Raw genomic sequence first — 17,283 nt, 5'->3', positions numbered from 1 at the left:
ATAGAAGGTGAAAGAAATTTAGTTTTATTACAGGTATCTATGCTTTAGGCCTTCCCTCATGTAGCAGACGACGTTTTAGCTCTATAGAATGATCAATTATAGTTCTCACACAACATTACGTCACCATCTTCAACACTGAAAGGTCTTAATATAGTAGACACTTGTAGGGAAATGTAATTTGTTCCTGCAGGTTCTTTCCTTCCAAAAGTTCTAAATGAATTCTGCATAGTTTAATAGGTTCACGAGAGAAATTAGGCCTATAGTTTCTTGCTAAATATGATTGAAATTGAATGCACTTCACATAATGAAGGTCTAGTTTCACTTTCCTTTGATATTATTGATCGGGGCCGTCACAGTGGTTCCCTTTCTACCTTTACTGATGTATATATACCCCTTTTTTTCTTGGAGGGTCGCGCTCTCTCAGATTTTTCTTCGCATTAATACCTTTTTCATTTTTTATTTTCTACTTCAAATTTTTTTTTACCCAGGCTCAAAGAGTCAAAAGATACCCTCCAATTTTATATATTTTTTTAACCATTTTTAAATCGAGAATCCTTCGCCAAATACATTTTTCCTTTGATTCAGTTTCTTCGTTTAATTTTGTAATACCTACCATAAGTTAAAAATATATATATATATTTCATAAGTATGAAGTGCACTATAAACGTAACCGGATTTTTCAGTTCATCGTATAAAGCTATTTATTTTTTTCATTTTGTTTGGTAGCCGGGTATGTATGGTGTCGTAGTTTATTTCTTAATGACCTATTCTAAAGGTTGTATTTCGTAGCGTTAGAACGTTATTTTTTAGGTCTTTACTTCAAAAGACACTCTAGAGGGTAACAAGACTAGACAAATAGCTTTAAAAATAAATTAATAAAAAAGTAGGTCTAAACAAAATAAAAAATGTTTTGTAGTAGAATGGGCATGGGAGAAAGCCACGTATATTTCTTGCTTTTACGCCCTTGTAATGATGCTTAAAAATATACGAAGTGGCTATAGCGGCAATATTACCTAGCTCCCGTAGAATATCCATTTTGTTCACTGTCGTAAATCTCGTGACAAATCGTGATTACTCGTTCACCAAGGCAATCCCTTGGTAGACGCGTGTGGGACGTCGTAATTCAGGGTAGAGTAGATGACAAAGTCGTAATTTCAGCGCTCTTATAGGTTATTTTTTCTTTTTCTATTTTTGGTAGTTTGCCATGTGGCCGGTGAAGGAATTGTGGCCTTAGTGGGATCTCCATCGCCTTCGGTCAACTATTTGCTGCAGTCTGCCGGTCAATCTATGAGGCTCCCACACTTGGAAACGGACGAGAGCTTCCGATCGCCCGTGGTCAATTACAGCGTCAATCTATTTCCCGATCCAGCCATCTACAGTAAAGCCTTGATGGATCTCGTCTCGGCCAAGGCTTGGAAGTCATTCCTCGTCATGTACGAAGACCACGAAGGTAAATACGTCTTCGTTTTTTACTCCCCTTCCCCCTCCCCCAATCCCTTATTTTTCTCGTTAGACATCCAGAAATCTTTTCCAACGGACCATTTCGATACAAACCACGTGCCATTTCGTTTTAGACAGTACTCGAAAGAAATAAGGTGGCATTGCTAGTAACCGCGCGCAATTTCCCTCGAAATGGTACGTGGAATTATAATGCCTAACGTGAGTGCAATTTTTTTTTCTTCTTCGTGTTGCCTAACTGTGTAAACTTGTTATCTCCCTGGAACGAAATGGGATGGATATACCTAGTACCTATGTTAACCTGACAAACTTATATCGTGTTCTTTCTCGCGCGCAACCCGACCGTATTCGATAATCACGTGACATTACTATTATTAAATCACGCGCATTTTCAAAAAAGTTCAAAAACAAAGGCTTAATGAATTTCTCAAAGTATTAGCTGAATTTTATCAATTTAAATTAATATCATTGTTATAAAATATCATTACCGGCAATACATCAAATGATAATGATTTGATGTATTTCTCTAGTATTTATTTTTCCGTATCATCGGCTTTAATCTAGCGAAATTAATATTTAACCCTTTTAGGGTTTCGGTAAACTCAAACGTGGTCTGAAATGATATTGTAGTATGTTTATCTAAAACCTTATAATCTATATTGATTTCCTGGAGAGATCGGGGATGCGCGCAGCAGGATTTTAAATCAAGATCCGTTCAAAATCTCTGCCCTTCTCTCTCTCTCGCTCTCCTCTCCCCATCTTAAGTTATTCCGTTGTTCCCTCGAATTAATGAATATTAAATATCACCTTAGAAGCCTTGATCTTACGTAGAAATCTCAATTTTAAGGGAGCCCGTAAGAGTTAGAGGTACAAACTTTAATTATCGTGTTATCCCGAAATAGAATTCGAGAGAAAGAATAAAAAGATCAATTAATTTTATACGTGACATTGACAAAGGCTTAAAGATGTTAAGATCTCTTTAGGTAATTTATAATGAGTATTATGGAGTTAAGTTAGATTTAAGAGTAAAATTCGCAGTCAATATTAAATTTATGTTGGTATTAGACCTACAGACACAATTTTTAAGCTGGGTCTCTGTTATTTTATTTTAATTAACTTATATTTCTTATTTTAAATCAATTTTTGTATGGCAAAGGGGCTTACCCTTATATGGTTTTAAAACCCTGGGTTGGGTTAGGGTTAAGGATCCTTCAATATTCATTATTCGGGGATTAGACGTAGAAAAGAAAATTTTATAACTATATAAGACACCCTAGACTTATTTTCTTCCCTCGCAATTCTGGCTTAAATCGATTTTAAAGGATGAAAATTTTAGGGAGTTAAGGAAGGGTTCCAGCTTAAGAAGGAAATTATTTTTTAAAATTGGGTTATTCAACTTGTATTTTGAAATAATATACCACTTGTAATATTTGCCAGAAAATTCTGTAGTAATATTTTTTTATTTAAAACTTATGGTAATATTTCGAAATGTAATTAAGCAATGAAGATAGGCCCAAGTGTGAAGCGGATGACATTGGAATATATAAACTTCTATTTTAAGAAAAAACGGAAAAAGTCTTTACAGTTTGAACAGGTAAAAGTACAACCACTTAAGAAGATTACGGTGAAATGCCGGCAATTTTTGACTTAAATATATATAAATAAATAAATAAATGCGGAACTGAATTGGAATCAATAAAAGCTCCACTCGAAATTTTGTGGGAAAGACCTCAGCTGCCAAAATCCCCAAAATTTTCTTCAAAAACGGTCTCGGAAAGGAAAGTATAGAGAACACTCTTTAAATTTCGAAATCAAACGAAAAATATTTATAAACAGTCAACGATTTATGGGGAAAGAAAAATCTCAAACTTCAACTCGTATTCAAGCCTCTATGGCTTATTTCCTTTCAAAAGTTTTCATTGCCCTCGCCCTCGAAATTAGAAGTGAATTCTTATCGAAGTTCTTAAACTTCGAGATAAAATCTTAAAGTTACTGATGAAAGATTACGGTACTTGGGCGGGAAAAACTGGGGTTGCCAGCACGAAAACTAGTTAGTTTTTTTTATCGACTACTCGAACAGAGTCCAGTCACGTATTGGTATGGCCAACTACAAGAATATTGACTTTACAAGTTGACGGTGAAAGTCCAAACTCAATAGATAGTTTATCCTAAAGGTGCTATAAATAAAATTACTCTCCCACTCTCTCAGTGCAGTCTTTTTAGGGGTCACTCATGACTCAACAACAAACCTGGGTGGCTAAAGGATAAACTTTAATAATTTGGGTTCATTCAAATGCTACCAGAATGTTTAATAATTAATACTTCTTGTATTCTACTTCTGATAAATTTCTTCGATTTTTCTTTTCTCTCTCTCTCTCTTTCTCTTTCTCTCTCTTTCTCTCTCTTTCTCTCTCTCTTTCTCTTTTGCCCTCTTCCATCATTTAAATTAAATATTCCAAGGCATTTTCGCTCTCCGCTTTCTTCGGGATTACTTCGACAAGTTTTCTGTCAATGAAATATTCACATTCCCAATGCCTAGGCCTATATATAAGGGAGGGGGGGGGTGCATTTCTCGCGTATACCTTAGAAGAAGCATTTTTCGAAGGTTTTATTTTTGCCCTAGCTCTTATTTGCAAGAGTATTCTATTTAGAAGTCTCTTTGCCTAATCTAATTGGGTTCTCAATCGACTCAAAAGAGCTTTTCGTATTAATTTATCTTGTATTTTATTTTTAACTGCCTAAGTTATGTAAAGGAGTATTTTTTAATTAGAATTGATTAAGGAGGTTTTAATTACTTTCAAAATAGAAAAATAAATCATGAAGGACTGACAAGAGTCGATTGTAGATGGCGCGGAGAGGTCAGTTAGAGAAGATTAGGGTTCTACAGTGGCTCCATCTAGAGCTAGTTGCATCTTTAAATGTGAATATTGGGGGTTAAAGGTCACGTGACTATATTTTGAACCAAATCTTGTCCATTTGATGTGGTGAGATTGTCATAAAAACTATGGTAGATTTATTTTTTCCTCCATGATTGCGGTAAACCGTTCTAGATTTTTTCAAAACCCTTTCAAACATTAATTTTATTATATAAAATCCACTTATTGCTATCTATGCTTTAAATATTAACGATACGTTTGCAGCCGTTGGCGTTAATATAGAAATACCATCGAAATTAAATTTGCTAGCACTTCTCTCGCTTCGTGAACTTTTCGTATATCCCCCCACTATATCTTTCCAAGGTATAGTTTAGTATAGTATATTGCCAAGATCTTAGTCTATCGGGATTCAAATATTCTTTTGTTTCTCGTAATTTTGCTTCGCGCGGTGAATATAACGTGTAGTCTTGGAAAAGCGTTATACTATTCTTACAGGCGAGCCTGTGTTAATGTAGATTCGGTATAAAAATGAGTCGAGCTCAGCTTCAAAAGTATATCGGGTATTGTTGCATTTCCTTTATATTTATCACAAACACTGGCTCAATATTCCCGTAATTTAATACCTTTATTCAACCATTCTACCCGGCTGCTTGCTTTTATTTCGAAGCTGGTTCCTTTTATCCGTGAAATTTCATTCCTTTCTCCTGTGGTGTGTGTGTGTGTATACCGTTCTAGAATTTGAGATAAAGGTTTTGCTTGTACTACAAGCATTATGTATGTTGTGAGAAACTATAGAGAAACGGTAGCACCAATGTGTTTATCTATACATTATTAAAGAGCAACACGAGGCTCTTTTCCCTTTATAAGCCTAGGATTGCGCCGTTCACGCATTGGTACAACCATTCTAGCTATATTTTCTAGTAAGAATAGATCCTTTTATCCCCTTAATTTCAGAGATTATGTTTGTGGGTGGAAACTAGAATCTTCCGTGTTTACGCGGTGTCTATTTTTCATAAGATAATTACGGTATACGTAAGTTTTCCTCTTTACAAACGCTTAAATATCCGTATCAAAAACATTTCTCTCTTGGGTGCATGCAGGGTTTTTAAACCTTCCTTCCATAGGATTAACATGGGATTATTTACACGACACCCTATAAGATAGTCCTTTGAGTATGTTACACTTATGACCATAAACTTGTGCTGTTATCTATCGGGAAATGTTCCTCCTGTGTTTTCCCGTTTGTTTTAACTGAACCACGCATTCTTTTAACTGGAAACGAGAATTACTGACCGCACTGGCAGAGCCTGAAGGAAATTATCCTTTAATACTCTTTAAATTCCCTCTAGTCTCGAATTTTCCGGTGAAATTTAATTCGATTAATGTTTCTAGGAAGGGTTTTAAAGTCTGTACGGAGGTCAGTAGACGCTATTGGGTTTGTATTGTATTGTATTGAACTCCTAGGCATATATATCTATTATCTATTATGACTCGATCCGATCCAAAAGTCAAGGTAAATAATAATTTATACCTTTCCGGATTCTAATAAGTTAATGTTTGATGCGTGCATGCGGTAAACTTATTCGGACTACGAGACGTCGCGTTGAAAATTCAAATATTTGGATTTAATAATTTACGTCATTGCAACGCCTATCCCTAGCCCTTGTTAGAGATAATATATCTACAAGAGTTGAAGCTTAAACTTTAGAAATAGTGACTCTAAGGAAGCTTTCTATACCTATTTCCGGTTAATTATTAATTAGTTTTTTAATTAAATATTAAAACCATTAAGAATCGCGGATAATAAATGAAGAAACGAATAAAGGCCTTTTCAGACGGTGAAACTTTTGACTTAACTGAAAGGATAAAAAAGTTGAGTAATAATTTATAATTTGGTGTCCAACTTCTGTTCGCACGTACCCAACTAGTTTATTCAACTCAAGTTGTACCGTCTGAAAAGGCCTTTAGTAGTTCTCTAGAACTTGAAATTACCTTTTTTCTCTTACAAAACTTTATATTCCTCTCGCTGTATTTTCTTAAATTCTCTGTCCTTGTTAAACTAATATATTTGCTTTGAAAACCACGCAAGCTCCTCCTCGAAAATAATGGAAATGATTCCAGTTAAGTTTCGCGCACCCATTGTATTTAGAAATTTATGTTTATCTTATCAAAAATCTCGTCCGTGTATATTGCCAACATAATAGACTCGCTTAACTAGCTGTTAATGCATTCGCGTAAAGGGGTAGAATACTCGCGAAATTTTATTTTCTAACACCTTTTGAAAATTCAAATTTGTTGAACGTTTACGTTATATTCGATTCATCATGAGGTTACGCGTATTTTGGACTCGGTTTTGGGCGCTAATGTCTGATCCTTTTAACTTGATACCCTATTCTACCTCGTTGCTTTGGAACAATGGAATAGTGCCTTTCTATTCCGGCGGATAAATTACGAGAAAATTATTATAATCAACCCTGTTAGCAAACATTAGAGGAGTTTCCTCCTAACTATGACCTGTCTCTACTAGAAGGTAAAGGCGCGGTATGACCCCAATGTTCTTAACCTACTTTCATGGCAAAACCTTTTTTCTTTCTTTTGTCTCTGGTTTTGTGAAATGCACTCACCTATTCGACGCTGTAACTAGTTTTTTAAGAACATTGAGCCTAGATGCTCACTTAGAGTGATTTTTTTAAATATATTAATACCGATTTATTAGCTCTTGTGTTTCTATTATGTACAAAGTATAGGCCTATACTGTATACGAGATGTTTCGTTAAGCCTCTGCCCTGACCTGATAACCACCTCAGATCAGAAAGTTAAGTCAAGTCAGACAAATCTTATATTGACAACAAACCAAATCCTCGGTTATACCTTGGAAAATTTCGGCTTGGATAATTTACTTGAACTTCTTGATTTAGTTAAACCTTTGTTTTCGCAAACAACAACAGAGTCTTAATATAAATTGCAATATATGTTATCGTTAACTTTATGCAATGGAATTTTGCGTGCAGACCAGTAAAGTAAAGCCGTCGTGATTATTCGTAACTATAGAGCTTTAAAAATTTAATTTTTGCTAGAAAATTCTTCATCCCTTAAAGGGAGGGTGAAGTAGAAAATCAAGTGATTTTTTATCGATTCTTCTACTAATCATAAGACCAGCCTGTATAGTGAAACATTCAGGAAATACTTCCGAATGATTTTAAAATTCAAATTAGGTTCAGATTTTAAGGATAATTTTAAAGAAGGTCCTCCGGCCAATCACGTAAGGCCCTGCCTTTTTGTTAACAAAATTCTCGTGGCACGCGCCATGCCTAAAGAAATTTATCACGAGATTTGATAAAATTCGCGCGCTACGTGATAATCGTGGCGCGAGACGTGGAACGTGCCACGAGAATTTTGTTAACAAAAAGACAGGGCGTTACGTGATTGGTCGGCAGTCCTTGTTTAAAATTATCCTTAAAATCTGAACCTAATTTGAATTTTAAAATCATTCGGAAGTATTTCCTGAATGTTTCACTATGCAGACTGGGCTTAAAATTGGTAGAAGAATCGATAAGAAATCACTAGATTTTCTACTTCACCCTCCCTTTAATAAGTTTTAAAACGTGGTTCATCTTTCTCTCTGATAGATATTTACACTTCAACTTCTCGAGTCGTAAACTTCATTTTCATAAATTCGCGTGCGTAAGAATTTAAACTCGTTATAACGAAGTCCTCCTTTTAAATTCGGCTCGGTTTTAAACAAAGTGTATAGGCCGCCTACCCTTGCTTCCTTTCTCTATTTTTAAAATAAATGGCACGCTACGACGCTCTTTATTAATCAATAAACAAGGGCCAAAAGCGTAAACAAAATACTCGTCAGAGCTGCTAAGTTTTAAATTAACTTTAAAGTCCAGTACACTACACTTTACTCTGGGAAATAAAATCAGTTAAGCCTTGGCCGCTCCCGTTAATTTAAGAAGGAAGACGATAATTTTCTTGAGTAACGACACTTCCAGTTCGTCTAACTCTGGCGAACAAGTTATTTGACTCGACGTTGGCGTCCTACGATATGTTGTTTCCTGAGAGAAGCGAGAAATTCGGTCTTAAATGCAATTTGACGTACATGTAAGTGTAGAGGACGTTGCCAAGGCCCCGTATCTTAATACCTATCTTCGTATGATTAACGAGTTAATTTATTCCTAGTCTTAGACGAATTAGAAGACGTAATTAATTTAATTCCATAGATGCTTAAACTTAAAAGCCCCGGCGGTACGCGGCTAGAGAGAGTATAGGTACGGGGTCCTTCTTACGGTTGGTCTAAGATTACCTCGTAAATTAAGCTAAGTATAGAGATGTTCCAATCCCAGTTGTAATAATCAGGCTTAGATGCTTCCCTAATTGACATCTACAGTCTTCGATGAGCCGTGAGAAAACAAGCAACCTCTTATAGAATTTTGACGTTCAAACTGGGAATTCCTCGCTAAGTGTTAAGTAGTAGAATTGAAAGGCCGGGTTTTCGAAAGCCACGCCACGCCGAGATAATGAGGCCCTGTCTAACATCTAATTTATGGTCTCTAAATCTGGATGGAAGCTGTCACCTCCTTGTCTAAATACCGTACCCTTCCTTACTTGTTTCTCTTTGCTCTTTACGTTTACTACCATCACTTTCTCTTTATTCAAAGTCCATTATTCGATGTAGAAACGTTGAGAATTTGAAACATGAAACGCCCGCGAATCAGTAGGCTTTACGCGTTTGCTCTTAGTAATAGACTTCTTTCTCTTTATTTTGCTAAAGGAATCCTCAAAGTGGAAGACTTGTACAACAGTGGCTACAAAGTTCGGCTCCGGAGGATTTCCCAAGACGATAATTTGCGGAAGATTCTGAAGGAACTGGGACAACAAGGGGAAACGCATATTATCCTGGACATTGCCATCGAAAAAGTCATCACAGTCTTTCACGCTGTAAGTACATATCCCGCTCTATACGTTTCCCTAAATCTTAATCTGGACTTAAGAAAAATCTGACCAAGGCTTATACCGTTGAGAAAATCGTTGAAATAAGTTGCGTTTTGAATGGTTGATGAAAGAATTTAATTGTTTTATTCGAAAGAGCCTATACGTAATGAATTTGAAACTATGTCTTTATCTACAATATTTAAGAGAATTCAAACATTTATCTCACCTTCACTTTTGGCCTAATTTTATTGGACTACTAAGAGGTTTTCCCTCGTCCTCTATACAAATAGGCTTAACGGTTTCGTAATGGCTCCAGTATATTACTTAATTGCTCAAATCTTCCTTAATGGGAGAAGGAAACTTGTTTCGTAAGTGGAAGGTTTAGCTTCACTTTATCTCGCAATGTTTTAAGCTTTTAACAGATTTAGGCTCTAGTTACTTTAAAAGGAAACCGAATTGCTTGCAAAAAAAAATTAATTCGTAGGCATATATAGTGCATTTCTACCTTTTAAACTTTCATGACCTTATACTTAATCTATATTTTTGGTTAAGCCTATTTTTTCTTTCTTTTGGCTCAAAATTCCCTTTGGCAAACTTATATATGAAAAAATAAGAGAGAGTTAAAAAAAACTTGGAAGTTCGAAAGAAAGCTTCTTTTAAAACGTGGTGCGGGCTTTTACCAACCAGAGCTGTAACGTTAAATGTTTAAAAAACTACTAGGTGAAACGCGTTGAAAATACGAAACGAAAAATGGAATGAAAGATCTAAAGAGCTAAGATACATCTAGAAATAAAATCGTACCCTCAGGAACTAAAACTAGGGAAGAATTTCTAAGAGAGAGAGAAAAATATGAAAAAGATTGAACTTTTTCGTGTTTGTTCGAACGTGGAATTCTTTTTTTGCCCAACTTTATCTCTTTTTCCTTAACGTCAGATTCGTTTCCTTCAACTATTTTTATACTTTTTTAAGTGGATAAAGAAATGTTTTAAAAATAAATTAGCGTCAAGGGCTCAACGAATCAACGCGGATTCCTGACTATTAAAATGTCAGCAATTGTTTTTTAAAAAATCTCTAGGTTTTTATGTTTCTTGTTGTTGTCTGACGTTAAGTTTATCATTATCTCTACGCTTAAAGGAATGCAAACACGTAATTTCTTTAGTTGAAATGTAATTTAAGGTAAATACACCAGGCGTAATAATACGAATACAGCAAAATTTTCTAATCTGAAAACGATTTAAAACCCGGGTTCCTACGAGTTCCTAGCACATCATTTACGAAAACCATGCCTGGTTTTTTTTCCCGAAAAGTGCGCGATATCTGTGTCGTTTTCCTTTGTTTTGCAAACCGTTTTTGCGTTCGCTATCCACCCTCATTACTTTAACATGCGGGAAAATGATAGAGATTGGAATAGAAGAGCTAGAAACAAACGAGAAAATGTTATATTTCTTTTTTCTAGCAGAGATAATCTAATAAAATATACCACATTTTTCACTCCAGGCAGCGTATACCGTTTATTTTTTTTTATTTAGGATTGTTATTTGTTTTCATATTATAATATTCGAGAGTTGCTTCTGTTTTGTGAGAGAACAGCGGGCTAAAGGTGTATTACGTAAAGAGAGGGTGAAACGTATAATATCCACGGATTATCTTATATCCACGGTTAAAATTGGGCCGTTATTTAAAGGAAAAGTACACTATACCTTAAAAGAACAGCTTACTATATAATTTGTTATATTTTGCACAACTATCCGTGAAAATCTCTGATAATTTCATAGTTTTATTATTAAATTGGCTAATTTTCATTGTCAGGTTTAAGGTACAACAGCACCTGCACTTTAAGGCGCCAGGGTAAAAACAAGGTTAAGGCTAAAGCGAAAAAGATATAGGCAAACTAAAAAGCCAGCGCACTTGGGCCAGCACCAAAATTCCCGCGTTTTCTCAAGCGTATGATTTTGATGCGATGGAAAAGGATAAATAGCTTCTTTTAATGGATTACAGTCTCTTAAGCTCGTTTTATTCCTCTCGCGGTGGTATATCCTAATACGTTTAAGTTGACAGTAAACCTTAAGGCAATAATAAGCTTGTATTTCATTCCTTTTAGAGTCAGGTAATACGCGTAACTTTTATTTTTATTCCATCCCTTCTCTTATACACGAATCTCTACTACTCCTTTTTTTACTAACCCTAAAACATTTGGCCAAGGCTTAAGGTGTGTATTTGAGTCAGAGTTTGCGGAAAGAGTGTTAGGCCTAGCGTTAAGCCTTGCACTTAGGGAATTTAACTCTTAAATCACTACTTACTGAGAGAGTGTTAAAATAAATTGGATTTTTAAAGATTAGATTAGATTAGATTTGATCTGCGGTTATTAATATTACTAACATTTATTATGTTAATATCTTGAATTATTTGGGGGAAAATGTTCCACGAAAGAAACTCAAAGTCTGTACATATTACCCATAAACCCCTAGCAAAATCTAGAAAATCAAATATTTAAACATATTTCTTTTTTTCCCTTAACATATTTTTTAAAAAAAATAAAAAATGAAAATAAGATTTCTATAAATATAGCAAAGTTCTCCAACAGGCGGAACTAACATAATTCAAGTTTCTCTTTGTATACTTTAAGCGGCTTGAAAAACTACTGCAATTTCCATTTTTTTCAATAGGAATTTTGGTCGCTTAAAGACTATAAAATAAGGTAAAAAAAATTGGTAAAAAGAAAGAGCTGTTATTCTTGGTTGGGAAAATGTATTTTTTTTATGTTTAAAGGTTTGTTTGTTTAACTATACACTATATCTTTTTTTTCTTCCTTTCTTTCCCCTCGTGGCAGGCTCAAGATTTGGGAATGTTGACGGAATACCACAACTACATCGTAACCTCGCTCGTGAGTGAAATTTGAATTCTAAACGATATCTTTACTATTCTACTAAAAGATTTTAGTTTCACCAAAAATACTTTATTTAGAAAGTATCATATTTGTACCGTTAGTAGGGCCTGACTTCTTTCTCTGGTTTAAAACTTTCCCGAGAAGAGCTTGTTAAGAAAATGGGCTAGATTAGTCTTTAAATTTATTTGTAATTTTCCAATGTTAAAAGGCAATTGTTTTAGGCCTTGGTGGAACTATTATTATTATCAGTGTTATCCAACTTGGTTATTCCCGTGCCCTCAGCCCGGTTTTTACGATCTGTTTATACGCCGGAGGTATCCTATTTATCCGCAAAAGGCTGTAGGCTACTGAGAGAAAAGAAAGCCAGGAGTTTCTCTCATCCCCATCCCCATCCTCCGACGTCATCCCCCTCTCTCCATCCCAGCATCCTTCACTTTCACCTCTCTTTCTCATCCTCCTCCCCTTTCTTCCGATGATAAAATTAAAAAGATTCTTCTTTCTTCCGTCTCGTTGATTTCTTTTTTTCTCTCTTGAATCTCTCCTCCTATAGTCATTTCTCCATTTTCTTTTTTTTTCAGCTTCATCCTCTAGCGGTCGAGGTTTACCCTTTCTCTCTCTCTCTTAATTGATGAGAGTTCCGCTCATTTTTTTTTTCTTTTCTTTCTGGATGTAGGATTTCCATACGGCCCCCATGGAAGACTTCCGGCACGGCTTATCCAATATTTCCGGTTTCCATTTCCTCCAGGGGACCGAATACGACTTGGATTTCTCAGCCAATCAGAGAACGACCGAGAGAATTCGATACGGTACAACCCGCCTTAGAAAATTGCCGAGTTTTAGGGTAACTTTTGATATTATTTGTTATTTTTAGAATATATCCCCCCTATCTTTGAAATAAGATTGTTAATATTAATACGTCTAGTAATGTTAGATTTAATTTAAGATGTCTTCGCAAATGCGCTATTGAAGCTTTGATATATTTCTCACTAAAAACTAGTTTTGCGAAGACATCTTTAGAAACTGTAGACATAAAACTCCCCAAGGTATAAAGGTACGAAAAATATATAGTAGAAAAAACAACGAAAGTTAACGAACCTTAATAGCAAGAAAATCCAGACTTCTTTTGAAGTTACTGTTATCTACTTCTATACCTATTGGGTTTAATATTATATTTCCTTCCGCCGACTTTTAGAGATCTATCTAGTTTTACCAACAAAGCTCTAGACTCTGGAGAAACAAACCACCGTTAATTTTCGTTGTCGCCAACGTCAATGGAGCAAATAGTGTTGTTTTGGTCTACTATAGAACTATACAACGAAATTATCAAAATTCAGTTTCCTCCGCCCTAACCCTAACTTATTTGTTTTGGGCATAGAAAAAGGCTTAGCCTGGGCGAATTCAATTTATGATATAGAAGTGTAGACTGGAAGTCGCCGCCCTTTTATGTTATACGCTTTTAGACATTGTCCATTTCACGATGAGTGTACTAGAAGGACAGTACTCCGCGCCTTTTCCTGGAATATTTTCTTGTTTATTATAGGGCTTCTCCTATTTTATATCTTGGAGAAATTTAGACTATCTCCATTTTCTAAGAAATTCAGGAGTAGACTTTGGGGTTAATTACCATCATTCAAATAAGCGTTTTTCTTTGAATTGATGGTCGATAGAAGGTCAAGAATGACGCGTTACTTTCCATATTTTTGTAATGGTTTGTAGTCTTAGTACAACCATAAGTTTATAAGTGATATGTTCCATAAGTATGACACTACCTATATTATGGAACATAGCTTATGAAGTTATGGTACGACGGATATTAGGCGGTTTCAACTTTGAACCAAGGGAAACCGAATCTTTCAATGTTCTCAAATGATAATCTTATTTCGGTTCGTAATTTGAACCTAGATTTCTCACTTAACACCCAATCAAGCATCTTTAAGACATTAACTGCAACGTTTATTCAATCGACCAATTTATTTCCAAGTACTTCTAAGAAAGGAATCTTATATATTTTAAGATATAATTCAGTCAGTCGCGTCGTGTTTCATTTTGAATGATGGAACGATTCGAGATAAAAGGATGACTGAAAACAAGTCGAGTCAGGGAAAGGATTCTATCACGGTCTTAGCACGCTATCCTATAACTCTGATCCGTTTTGAGTAAGAGACACGTCCGGATGTTTTTCGTTTTTTTATATTCCGGTTGAAGTATGAAATATATTTTGAAGTTTTCCGAACCAAATCGCGTCCCATTTGTTTGTTTACTGTCACATTTTGACGTTAACAAGTCTTTTCGATATTTTTAACCGATTCAAATCGAAATGTTTTGAGTGAAAACGTCTAACATTGTATATTTTGGCTGGCACTTTGGGGATAAAAATCGATGGCCATTCGTTGGCCATAACCGTTGTCTGGGGAAACAACGAGCTAGGGTTTTGTCGTTTAGGTAAAGGGAGTCGTGTTTAATGTCTTCTTATTTGTGTTTTCTCGGGTCTTTCGCAGACGGCTACGGCTGTTCTCCACGACACGCTCAACTTGCTGGCTAGAGCCTTACACGATCTGGACAACAGCCAAACCATTCACGAAGAAAATATATCTTGCGATCGAATTAGACCTTGGACGCAAGGAAAATCCGTCGTCAACTATATGAAAATGGTAAGAGAACGAGCTTTAAACTTCCTTGACTAGTTTCTAATTTCACTTTCAAACGATATTGACATGAGTACGCGACAGTTCCTGGAATGTATTTGATAGTTTTGTTTTCAGTTTTCACCTGTCGTTCTTCGACTATAGCTTTTAGACTTCCCAAATATTTTTCTTTGTCCCGAGATACTTTAGGTCAAATGTCTCAATGTCTAAGACGACGACACATCTTTCAAAAGTAACTAGGTTTTGTTGTTTTAAATAGAAACAAACGTTATTTGTTGTTAGAATTACAGTTTTTGAAGTAAAGAAACCTATGATACTTACGGTAACAAACTTTTATCGTCGTAATGTGAATGAAACCCATTGCTTTACCACATGGCGATGCCCCCTATCTCCCCGCAAGGCACGGTACTTAAGAAATGACGTTTACATGTTTTTGAAAGATGGAGCGTGCCTTTCCACCGTATGTCATTGGTGGCGAAAATTAATCTCCACCATGCAGAGCCTACCAGTACTAACCATAACCGTCCGTCTGTCACCGTTTGTTATTATAGGGTGCGGAAAATGCCTCAATAATATCCGTGGTACCCCATCCTTCTTACGTTGCAACAAAACCCCGCGCGCATTCCGTTGAATGGGATTGAAAACATAACCATCTTCGTGATTAAATTCTTTATTTTTGACTTCTTCGCTAGCATTGAAACTCTCGCGGCGTTACCCAGTGTTTTAGGGTAGGGAAATAGACCATTTCAATTGGTACATCATCGTGGGCTTACTCCAAACCTTTGTTATGGTTCCCGTATCGCGTGGAGGGTTTAGTCTGGGGCGTTTCCTCAAAAAACCCCATTAGTATACCAGATTAAAATGGTCTGTTTTTCCTCGACAAGGGGAAAAACCCCTTGAAAGCAAGCCACTTATCGTAATCGGGATATAGAGAGAGAGGGGTGCTATAGTTGCGATTCGTGAGTAGACCCCCTTCCCTTCCAATATGGGATTAAAACCGGAGCAAAGCTGATAAGAGGTTGCGTATAGCGTTAAGGATAGACTTCCACTGAACCTTAGGCCTATTTTTTTTGTTGTTGGAAAACCCCTGCAAAAATTGGTTTAGGCTAGGGTTTAGGGTAAGCCTCGCTTTTGGGTTTAAGGATTGGCCAATTGGAAAACAGAAAAACGAAAAAGAAAGCTTTATAGTTGAAAGTTTTTCCAACACGTCGCTATCGACGTGTTTCGATGCGCTTTGCTTTTATTATTATTTTTATTTTTTATTTTATCTGGCCTTAACCTAACGCGCTGGCAGGTGTAAAGTGTTAAGCCTCGGTTTAGGCCTGCTGAAATTGAGTTAAAACTTTTATTGCCAAGGAAACATTCAGTGAAAATTGCGTAGAAAACCTTATTTTTATTAGCTGAAACTGCAGCCAATTGCAATACCTATCGAATTTTGAGGGAAAATTCTTAAAAATGGTCGGATCTTTTAGACCTAATATCGTGAACTTTGAAAATCGGTTAGAGTGAGTTCATTCAGTCAATAAAATAAGATTGTCAAAATCCTTCATGCTCCCTTTAAGGATCGGGTTACTTCTTCAATCCAGAGATCTTTCTTTAGAAGATCTTTTTAATTTGAAAAAATCCACATAACTGAGATTCCTTACTGATATAAAAGTACGCCCTACCAAAATATGTACTCCACCGAGGGTAATCACTATGAAAGAAGTAAAAGTTTTGAAATGGCAAACTTTTATTTTTCCTCTCCTCTTTTTCTGAAAATCTCTTATTCTTTATTCTACGCCCCCCTACCACTCGATACTTTAAGGCTAAGGCTTTTTTTTTTCGTCAGAAGAGCCTGCAATCCACCCAATCTCTTTTGCCCTGTCAAAAACGTCTGAATCTTCACTTAGTGTGTATGTAACTCTCTAGTCATAGAATATCTCCATTCTAGAACACGAGTGACCAGCTTTTTTGTTGCCATTTTTCCTTATAGTCGTTTCAGGGCGAAATGTTTTCATGTTCATTTAGAGTTGATAAATAAGAATGCAGTATCGTGTGATTCATGAAGGAGATGTATTTAAAACGTGTGTTCCATAGGTATTGCTTCTAATTGCACCAGGATATTTTTCGCTGTATTCTTTGGTGCATAGCAGAAGGTTCTTACGAAGAGCCAGCGTAGCTATTCCAAGGCTTACAATCAAAGGATGGATAAAAAACTTCCTTTACTCAGACTCGTAAGTTCTTTATCTTCTCTCTTCCCTCTACTTAAGATCAATATCGTTGGAAAGACGGGAATTGTAAAGCTAGATGAACATGGACGTCGAGTCGACTTTGTATTGGACGTTCTTGAATTGAAGAAAAAAGGATTAACCAAAGTAAGAAGTTACTCTGTCACTCCTTAACTTCAACTTTGTCTTAAAGTTCTAAAGTTAGATGCGGGGGGGGAAGCCTCAAGACATGTAGTGTGTCTAAGGGCTTGCCTTCAACAGTTCCAATC

General features: G+C 35.9%; 1 protein-coding gene and 1 long non-coding RNA gene across 4 annotated transcripts in view; one reads left to right on the top strand and one right to left on the bottom strand.

The window, feature by feature from the left end:
* The window catches only part of LOC149704990 (glutamate receptor ionotropic, kainate 3-like), a 99,526-nt gene that overhangs the window by 64,051 nt on the left and 18,192 nt on the right, over window positions 1-17,283 (top strand). For all 3 annotated transcript variants that reach the window (XM_089865133.1, XM_089865132.1, XM_089865134.1), the window contains exons 3-8: window positions 1,199-1,450; window positions 9,112-9,278; window positions 12,103-12,156; window positions 12,833-13,000; window positions 14,658-14,810; window positions 17,057-17,161. In XM_089865133.1, the coding sequence (XP_089721259.1) occupies window positions 1,199-1,450; window positions 9,112-9,278; window positions 12,103-12,156; window positions 12,833-13,000; window positions 14,658-14,810; window positions 17,057-17,161 (899 nt within the window). The remainder of the gene's footprint in view (window positions 1-1,198; window positions 1,451-9,111; window positions 9,279-12,102; window positions 12,157-12,832; window positions 13,001-14,657; window positions 14,811-17,056; window positions 17,162-17,283) is intronic.
* Window positions 14,091-15,562, bottom strand: LOC149704991 (uncharacterized). Its single transcript, XR_016381489.1, has 2 exons — window positions 15,126-15,562; window positions 14,091-15,040 (listed from the first exon to the last, which is right to left on the bottom strand). It is a non-coding gene; the product is annotated as an uncharacterized LOC149704991 (long non-coding RNA).

This window comes from Phalangium opilio, unplaced genomic scaffold (assembly GCF_054372755.1).
Source record: "Phalangium opilio isolate 3A_F unplaced genomic scaffold, DU_Popi_V2 ptg000014l_1, whole genome shotgun sequence".
Lineage (NCBI taxonomy): Eukaryota > Metazoa > Arthropoda > Arachnida > Opiliones > Phalangiidae > Phalangium > Phalangium opilio.
Note: the sequence above shows the minus strand (reverse complement) of the source record. Positions and strands in the feature narration are given on the sequence as shown.